The sequence below is a fragment of the Salmo salar genome, chromosome 09 (genome assembly GCF_965601325.2).
Source record: "Salmo salar chromosome 09, fSalSal1, whole genome shotgun sequence".
Taxonomy (NCBI): domain Eukaryota; kingdom Metazoa; phylum Chordata; class Actinopteri; order Salmoniformes; family Salmonidae; genus Salmo; species Salmo salar.
In genome coordinates this window covers 148,636,114-148,646,123 of record NC_138299.1, presented here as the reverse complement: position 1 = coordinate 148,646,123, position 10,010 = coordinate 148,636,114, and the positions used below count along the sequence as shown (strand labels likewise).

At 46.4% G+C, this 10,010-nt stretch overlaps 1 protein-coding gene across 2 annotated transcripts; it reads left to right on the top strand.

Annotated features, from left to right (window-relative positions):
• The first annotated feature begins 611 nt into the window (after positions 1 to 611).
• LOC106613144 (CLOCK-interacting pacemaker) lies at positions 612 to 9,651 on the top strand. Of its 2 annotated transcripts, none has more exons than XM_045724762.2 (4): positions 612 to 895; positions 2,356 to 2,532; positions 3,117 to 3,319; positions 4,890 to 9,651. In XM_045724762.2, the coding sequence occupies exons 2-4, from the start codon at positions 2,364 to 2,366 to the stop codon at positions 6,108 to 6,110; spliced, it is 1,593 nt and encodes a 530-aa protein (XP_045580718.1). In that variant the 5' UTR covers positions 612 to 895; positions 2,356 to 2,363; the 3' UTR covers positions 6,111 to 9,651. The 2 variants fall into 2 exon arrangements, with proteins under 2 accessions (XP_045580718.1, XP_014070593.1); XM_014215118.3 differs by having other exon boundaries at positions 3,117 to 3,346.
• Positions 9,652 to 10,010: the final 359 nt, after the last annotated feature.

The following is a 10,010-nucleotide window of genomic DNA, read 5'->3' as shown; positions in this document are numbered from 1 at the left end:
GCTTCCCTGTCGTTCTTTTCTCATTAGTCGAGTTGGCAAAGGCCGTTAATTTAGTGTAGCCTAGGGTATAGCAATACAAGTCCAGTAACCCAAAGAAACATGGTATAGAAATGACAGAATAGGTAGAGCTTTGTCCCCATATAATTAGGTAATTTAATAGGATCTCTATCCCTATGATATTCTGACCAAACCTCATCACTGTAGTCACACCTCTGTTAATAATCAAATCCTGACGTTCTCATGCAGTCACATCAGCTCAAAACTCATGCGGTCCCCACCCCTACACGTGCTCAGAAAACGAAGTAGTCTTTATTATGCTACATCCTTCCAGATTGCTTGTGCGCTGCCCTTCCGCCCCGATCTCTTAATATCGACGGAAACAGTTTGTCATTCTAGCAAGGGAAGGGTCGTCACTAGTCAGCCACAAAGTCATAAACCCTGAATATTTATTCAATGCATCTTAAAATTCGATTATAAACCTATCTTTAATCTAAACCATTCTCCTACCCTTAAATGACGATTTTTTTCCCATAAATGTTTACAATAGGCCTATAGCCAATTTTGACTTTGTGGCTGTGGTAACTAGTGGAAACCCGCAGGGAGGTCTAGGAGGCGGGGCCATTTTCAGGTTGGGTACCGATTGTCAATTCTGGAACTGGGACTCGTTTTATAGGATCTAACCGTGAGGCTACAGGTAGTCTTCACATCCCGTTAGCTAGTTTATACATTGAATGAGATAGCTATAATAGAAACGCAGCGATAGACACGCATAGATGACGTGACAAGTGAAACGTTGAAAAATAGAGCTAGAAATTAGGTGCTCGAGTCAACAATACGGAGCGCTGTGCAAGTGAAGTGAACCACCAGTGGCAAAGTGTCTAAATTGATATTGGAGGTAAGCTGTTGGTGATTTTTTTTAAATACACTTTGAAACTGAGACTTTTGAAACAATAATTTAATGTGAAGGGTGCACTTGACCACAGTTGCTTTATATGTGGACTTTTTGACCTGATTTAAACCTGCTGACCATGCTTAAGCAAGTATTTAAACATTTGACAAATATAGTTGTCATGTTCTTTGATTTATTTATTAGGCCTAATTATTTCTGACTTATTTCGTGCGTTTTGTATATCGCGTTTGTTAATGTGCAAAGCAATAGAGCAAGTTTGTCTGCTCTGCAGAAGTTGTGATGTTACATAAGGGAAGGGGAGGAGCCGCCAGTTGTGACAGCGCACGTTGGATACACATCGTACACGTTTGTCCTAGTGGCCCTTTGTTTACAAAATAACACCACAGAAAGTTACCTAGAAACAATTGCTTAGTCGGAACGTCATAAACCTGCCATTGGGTATCATCATGTACAAGAAAGTGTCATTTCTCAGGGGGCTATATAGTCCCACAATGTTACTTTGTGCCCCTCTAAAAAGCTTGAGGTGCAAATATTTTTCATTTTGTAAGCTATTGTTTATTACATAGATTTTTAACCTATATTTCTGCTTACAAGTCCCATGACTGACGTAAAGCTGTTCTCCACGAGATAAATGGGTTTTCCGCAACAGTTGAAATTCAGCTGACAGTGTGGGTAGTCTAATGGTCAGAACAGAAAGGATGAGGTCGATCGGGTCAGATTCATGGTGGGACTTTTTTCTATCTCTCTTATCTTGGACATAAGATAGTGTCACTCAAACAGAGAAAATTGAGAGCTTTGGGGAAAGAGAGATGGAGGGAGGAATATCAAATTGTGTAAACATGTCTGTCAGACCAGGGTTGACCTATAGGGTGACACAGTGTTACATAAAGAACCACATTTGCATCCACATACAGTATATTGCTCTAAAGACTAATCCCACACACATGAATGTGCTAAATCACTTCTGAAGCTCTCATGATCATATCCATGGTAATCACCATGATTTAACGTCTCCCATCATGCCTGGTCAACACATGCAAAAATGGTGTATTTTGTCATGGTGGTGTTTAATTCGTGGGTGGATGTGATATTACCAAACACACACACATAGCACCCCCCTATTCTCCCGACACGCACGTACAGTCCACACACACGGGATCCTGATGTATCTAGGAGTGAAGAGGAGGAGCCAGGCAAAGGGAATGGGCTGTGGAGGGAGAAGTGACTAAGGAGGAGGAGCTAAATCAGAGATTATGTATCCAGCAGCATAATGTCATTTCAACACCTAAAAATATTCAGTGAGGAGTTTTTGATTTTTTTCTGCAACTTGGAGCCAAGGTGTTTCTATTTTTATGACAGTAGCTTTTTGAAGTACCATAGGCTGATGCATTTTAAAACATATTCCAGGGAAATGTTACTCAGTGGTGTATTTGGTTCTCCACCAGGACGCAGTATGCCTCTGGAACAGGCTTGTCTAAGTGGGCGAGAGCCACGTGCATCCAGTAAGAATGCTGAGGACAGGAGCAACGCTGCCACCCTGCTGGCCTCAAGGAGTACTGCAGACACAGAGTCCAACAGAAGAGGCTCTCGCTGCGGCTCTGAAAAAGATTCTGGATATTCGGGTGAGGGAGAACGTTCCGGACACTCACTCGCCCCAAAATGTGTCACTCACCCACCCCCTCGCTCTTTCTCACTCAATGTGTTTCCTGTAAACTCTCACACTGCCAGACTGTGTGACCCTCATGAGTCATGACACATAGGGTCACACAGTGTTACCCAGGCCAGGCAGTGCAAGTCACAGCTTCCAATAGGATGAATTACTGACTACACTATGACAAGTATGTGATGTGCAACCAATCAGTCTGAGGTGTTGTATTCCTAGATAGAGAAGGACACACGTGTAGTCTACATGCTCACTGGCCCTCTACTCAGTAGTATTGCTGATAGAATTCCATGAATTCCTTCATGAGGAGTACTAGTTTACTGTCCTTGATGACGTGTGAGTATGACCTCACAGGTACACATGACTCACTCAGTAACCAGCGGGAAACGGTATAAAAAGAATTGTGTGTCACATTTCTTGTGAGGACAGCTCCCATCCCCCCCTGTATTCCCCTTCAATCCGTCTGTATTTCTTCAATTCTTTACACTCATCTCTTCCTTTAACTTGCTTCTCTCTCTCTCCCCCCTTCTTCCTCTCCTCCAGACAACAACAGCTGCACAGACTGGCTCCATGCGGATAGAGAGGACCAGGGCAGCAGCGTGTTAGAGCCCAGGGGAAGGGAGGGTCTTCAGAGCCAGGTCAAGCCCGAGCAGGCCCCTCTCCAGGGGAATCACATCCTGGTCCCCAGCTTCGGAAGCCCTGACCTCACCCCCATCTTCATCATCAAGAACGTGGTGCTCAAACAGGTGAAAGAGGTGGGAGGCAGGCTTGAGGTCAGTTCCATTTCAGTAGTCAATTGAGAAAGTAAACCAAATTTTCCAATTAAAAAATGTTCCTAATTGAATAGCATTGAAGAGGTGGCAGGACTAGAGCATGAAACTGTGAAGAAAGACATGGCAGGAGGTGGCCAATCATAGGACAGCAAAACTAAACAGAGTAACAAATAAAAAGGAGAAATACATACAGAAATAGAGGAGACAGGTGAAGGAGGAAGAGGAGGGGACAGGCGGAGGAGGAAGAGGAGGGGACAGGCGGAAGAGGAAGAGGAGGGGACAGGCGGAGGAGGAAGAGGAAGAGGAGGGGACATGCAGAGGAGGAGGAGGAGGGGACAGGCAGAGGAGGAGGAGCAAGAGGGGACAGGTGGAGGAGGAAGAGGTGGTGACAGGTGGAAGAGGAAGTGACAAGGATAGGTGGGGGAGGAAGACAAGGTGATAGGGACAGGTGTATGAGGAAGTGGAGGGGACAGGTAGATGAGGAGGAGTAGATAGATGGAGGAGGTGACAGGGACATGTGGAGGAGGAAGAGGAGAGGGGGTGACAGGGACAGGTGTATGAGGAGGTGACAGGAAGATGAGGTGACAGATGGAGGAGGAAGAGGAGGTGACAAGTGGAAGAGGAGGTGACAGGTACAGGTGGAGGTGTCAGGTACAGGTGGAGGAGGTGACAGGGACAGGTGGAGGAGGAAGAGGAGGTGACAAGTGGAAGAGGAGGTTACAGGTACAGGTGGTTGAGGTGTCGGGGACAGGTGGTTGAGGTGTCGGGGACAGGTGGTTGAGGTGTCGGGGACAGGTGGTTGAGGTGTCGGGGACAGGTGGTTGAGGTGTCGGGGACAGGTGAGTGAGGTGTCGGGGACAGGTAGGTGAGGTGTCGGGGACAGGTGGTTGAGGTGTCGGGGACAGGTGGTTGAGGTGTCAGGGACAGGTGGTTGAGGTGTCGGGGACAGGAGGTTGAGGTGACAGGGACAGGTGGAGGAGGAAGAGGAGGGTACCGGTAGATGAGGAGGAGTAAACTGGTACAGGAGGAGGAGGAAGAGGAGGTGACAGGAAGAGGAGTTGACAGGAGGTGGAGGAGGAAGAGGAGTGGACAGGTACAGGTTGAGGAAGAGGAGTGGACAGGTACAGGTTGAGAAGGAAGAGGTGACAGGTGGAGTAGGAAGAGAAGGTGACAGGGACAGGTGGAGTAGGAAGAGAAGGTGACAGGGAAAGGTGGAAGAGGTGACAGGGACGGGAGGAAGAGGAGGTGATGGGGACAGGTGGAGGTGGAAGAGGGGGTTACAGGTGGAGGAGGAAGAGGAGGTGATGGGGACAGAGTGTGAGGAAGAAAGCATCTGGAAATGAGATGTCTGATAAATGTCACCAAATGATTTTAGGGATGTATTTGATGACACCAGACTCATCCTTGTTCACAATCCTCTTACAGCAAGTCCGCTCAAATAAGTTGCCCTTTTCTTTACAGTTTGTGTTAACAGAGTTGCCTCTCTTTCTCTCATCTTCCCTTCATCTTTCCTTTCTTTTTGGCTTTAATTACCCCCTCCCAGAATGACTCAGACCATCACCTCCAGAACCAGCTAAACTGGGAGAACAGAGAAGGAAGTCCCAATGACTCTGGCCCCTGTCATGTGATCCTGGTCCAGCAGCCCAGTGAAGCCTCGGCCTCACCCGCATCCCCAAAGCCCAACAGAACACAGTCCTGGAGATCTGACAGCACAGCTATGAAAACAAAAAGCAGAACCTACCTGCCCATTCTTAAGTCCTACCCTCGTATCGCCCCCCATCCCAGTAAGAAGCCATCAGACAAGACCCCAGTGGACCCCCATGGTAAGGGGACTGGCAGGGAGGACCAGAGTCAGGACAAGAGGATGTGTACAGAGGACAAGAGGGATGAGGTGTCCACTACTACTCACTTACTGACACCATCCAGAAAACATATCCGCAAGCAGCCAGACCCCAATAGAAGCCTGTCCCACTGGAGGAGCCCTGCCTCATCCCACTCCCCCAGCCCTCGCTCTCCCTCCACACTTTCCAGCTTTGTCTCCTGCTCTATGTCCAGCTCCGACACCACCACCGCCTCCTCCTACTCCTCTTCCGGTGGCTCCTCTCCCCCCTCGGCCAGCAGGTGGCCCCGCAGGCACGGTCCAGGCCTGTCCCTGTTAAGTGCGGCTCGCGACAGGCGCTTCCTGAACACAGTGGGCATCCTAAGCCAGTCAGGCCTGCTTGACATCACGCTGCGGACCCAGGACCTCCTCCGCCAGAGCAACGCCACAGACCGAGACATCGCCCAGCTCCGCCAGCACACACAGCTGCTGTATCAGGCCGCCAACCACCACAACAACCCCTATAACAATGACCCTGATAATAACGACCCCAATGCCAACACAGCCAACGCGGGCTGGGAGAGGATACACCAGGCTATGGCTCAGTCAGGCTGCTACCCCAGCCTCAAGAACCTGGGGAGTGAAGAGGATCACAACAGTTATAGTCCAGAGCCAGGAGTGGGAGGGAACGCCAGTTTCAAGAGGGATTCAGTTGGCTGTAATATTGCCACTCATGCCCACAATGGGGTGGAGGCCCTGGTCCCAGCCTCGCCCCTCCTGGCCCCCATGTCAGATCTGCTCCCACAGTACTGCGCTGTTTCCCTGTCACAGCATTCTCCAGTCAGCATCACCACGTCCTGCTCTCGCTCGGGGCAGGCCAGTGCCAAACCCCCTGAGACAGTCACCATCATGCCCCCTGACAGTTCCACCCATGGTGTTCTCTAGCACCTGCCCAAGGAAAGGCAGGGCAACTGGCCAGTTTGTAACCCTCTAACAGTCACTTCACTTCACTTCAGCTCCAACGAACCCAAAGTATGTAGTCTGTTTAGTAACATGTTTCTGACGGTTACCCCAACAGAGACATTAATGCAGTGAGGGAAAAAAGTATTTGATCCCCTGCTGATTTTGTACATTTGCACACTGACAAAGAAATAATCACTCTATCATTTTAATGGTAGGTTTATTTGAACAGTGAGAGACAGAATAACAACAAAAAAATCCAGAAAAATGCATGTCAAAAATTTTATAAATGGATTTGCATTTTAATGAGGGAAATAAGTATTTGACCCTTCTGCAAAACATGACTTAGTACTTGGTGGCAAAACCCTTGTTGGCAATCACAGAGGTCAGACGTTTCTTGTAGTTGGCCACCAGGTTTGCACACATCTCAGGAGGGATTTTGTCCCACTCCTCTTTGCAGATCTTCTCCAAGTCATTAAGGCTTCAAGCTGACGTTTGGCAACTCGATCCTTCAGCTCCCTCCACATATTTTCTATGGGATTAAGGTCTGGAGACTGGCTAGGCCACTCCAGGACCTTAATGTGCTTCTTCTTGAGCCACTCCTTTGTTGCCTTGGCTGTGTGTTTGGGGTCATTGTCATGCTGGAATACCCATCCACGACCCATTTTCAATGTCCTGGCTGAAGGAAGGAGGTTCTCACACAAGATTTGACGGTACAATGGCCCCGTCCATCGTCCCTTTGATGCGATGAAGTTGTCCTGTCCCCTTAGCAGAAAATCACCCCCAAAGCATAATGTTTCCACCTCCATGTTTGACGGTGGGGATGGTGTTCTTGGGGTCATAGGCAGCATTCCTCCTCCAAACACAGCAAGTTGAGTTGATGCCAAAGAGCTCCATTTTGGTCTCATATGACCACAACACTTTCACCCAGTTGTCCTCTGAATCATTCAGATGTTCATTGGCAAACTTCAGACGGGCATGTATATGTGCTTTCTTGAGCAGGGGGACCTTGCGGACGCTGCAGGATTTCAGTCCTTCACGGCGTAGTGTGTTACCAATTGTTTTCTTGGTGATTATGGTCCCAGCTGCCTTGAGGTCATTGACAAGATCCTCCCGTGTAGTTCTGGGCTGATTCCTCATCATTCTCATGATCATTGCAACCCCACGAGGTGAGATCTTGCATGGAGCCCCAGGCCGAGGGAGATTGACAGTTTTTTGTGTTTCTTCCATTTGCGAATAATCACACCAAATGTTGTCACCTTCTCATCAAGCTGCTGGGCGATGGTCTTGTAGCCCATTCCAGCCTTGAGTAGGTCTACAATCTTGTCCCTGACATCCATGGAGAGCTCTTTGGTCTTGGCCATGGTGGAGAGTTTGGAATCTGATTGATTGATTGCTTCTGTGGACAGGTGTCTTTTTTACAGGTAACAAGCTGAGGTTAGGAGCACTCCCTTTAAGAGTGTGGTCATAATCTCAGCACGTTACCTGTATAAAAGACACCTGGGAGCCAGAAATCTTAATACTTATTTCCCTCATTAAAATGCTAATCAAATTATAACATTATTGACATGCGTTTTTCTGGATTTTTTTGTTGTTATTCTGTCTCTCACTGTTCAAATAAACCTACCATTAAAATGATAGACTGATAATTTCTTTGTCAGTGGGCAAACGTACAAAATCAGCAGGGGATCAAATACTTTTTTCCCTCACCGTAGCCTCCCAAACAAAGACAATATGTTTTGGCCTCTTCTTCAAAGTCTGCTTTTGGAAATTCCTAGAGAGGCTGAGGGGAAGAGGTTGAAGGTTTAATGATGCGTGAGACAATGTCGACACGGACAGCACTATGCTACACTGTATATTTCTGCACAGCGTCTGAATGCTACTCATTGCCTGCCATAAAAACTCAGCTTCAGTGTACGTTTTCAGTAAGCTGAATATCAAGACGTGCATTTTGATAAACTTCACTCCGTATAGAGAAATTATACTGACAATGTACATTCTTTTTGTATTTGCCATATATAAAACAGACTGACCAGGTAAATCCAGGTGAAAGTTATGATCCCTTATTGATGTCATCTGTTAAATACACCTCAATCAGTTAGTGTAGATGAAGGGGAGAACACAGGTTAAAGAAGGATTTTTATGTGCCTCTGAATATTTAAGTGCCTTTGAACAACGGGGTATGGTAGTAGGTGCCAGGCGCACCGGTTTGAGTGTGTCAAGAACTGCAACGCTGCTGGGTTTTTCACGCTCAACAGTTTCCCATGTGTATCAAGAATGGTTCACCACCCAAAGGACATCCAGCCAACTTGACACAACTGTGTGATACATTGGAGTCAACATGGGCCAGCATCCCTGTGGAACGCTTTCCACTCCTTTTAGAGTCCATGCCCTGATGAATTGAGGCTGTTCTGAAGGCACAAGGGGGTGGAACTCAATATTCCTAATGTGTTGCACAGTCTGTGTATAACCGTATGGTATGGTTAAACATGCCATTGAAACACAAAAGTCTATCTCATTCAGGATCTTGAAGATCCTACCAGGGAATTATGTATTAACATTGGTCTTTGATTGTTTGTTTTAGTATTGACAAAACCAGGTGTGTATGTGTTTTGCTTCTTGAGTCTTATCTAAGGGAATGCCAGTACACACATTTCTATGTGACATAAAGACAAACAGTTTATTTTTTAATCTACTTTCATTTGTGTTTTTAGATAAGCATAATTTTGGGGGGAATTCATAAATGTTTCTGATGTCTAAGGATTATAAAAATGTAATTGAAGGATAAGGTTGAGGCAAAGCACTAATTTACATCACAAAAATGCTATTAGTTAAATTGGCCAAAAATGGTCTTTCATAATAAGAAACTGACAGAATGAGATGACCTTTTAATAGTGACTACAACTGCTACCATGTAAACTGGAGTGACTTCAGAAAGGTACGTCATGAGCTGCCAGTAACCCATGTTAAACCTTGAGTGGGGACAGTTGAAAGAACATTGTGTTTTGTTTAATACAATGACAATCTGCAGTGACTCTAGGTTGCTCGCTCTGTGCTTGGGCTATGTTCTTTCAAATGCATTGTGGTGACACACTGTTCAAATATGGAACATGATGACACTGTATTGAAACATGCACCGTTGTTCATTATCAATGGTATTCTCTCAACATGTTGGATACAAAAGTTCAGCTAGGTGTTGTGTTAAGATAAATTATCAGTATACAAACAACTTTGACACAGAAGCTTTTCTAGGTGTGTGTCATTTAATTTGTCTGTGGTTTCCCCTGCTGCGGTCACGAGTACCTCCATCTCTGCTCCAGAGGTCATGTGCTCTGGCTTAGTCTTTCTCTTCCGGGTCAACGGGAGGTCATGGTCTGGCCGACACAGGTGGAGGAAACGCTGGTGAGTTGAGGGGAAAGTCAGCACATCAACATGTCAAAACTTGAATGTTTAATGATTTAAGTGAATTAGTTGGTTTCTTCAATACTTTATGGTCATTTTGCAGTGAATAAATTATACCTACCCATTCAGTTTACAAAGATAATTTCAGATCTATAAGTCCTCCAATTTGATCCTTTAAACATAATTATCCTATGACCAATCCATGAAGAAAACCGCGTTTGAACACCGGTCACAGGTCAGTCCCACTCTCACCTCTCTAAGACTGCCTGTCCCGGTGCAGATCTGCAGCAGGGCCCACACTGGGACCAGGACGATGGAGGAGAGGGCCAACAGCCAGCCCAGAACATGCACCCATCCAGGGTACACATACCAGCGGTTGAAGGTCAGGTGCTGGTACTCCACCAGAGAGCAGATAAACAACACCTGGGAGAGACGAGAGGAAATTAGGATTTCTTCAACATCAAGATATGCTTTTAACATTTA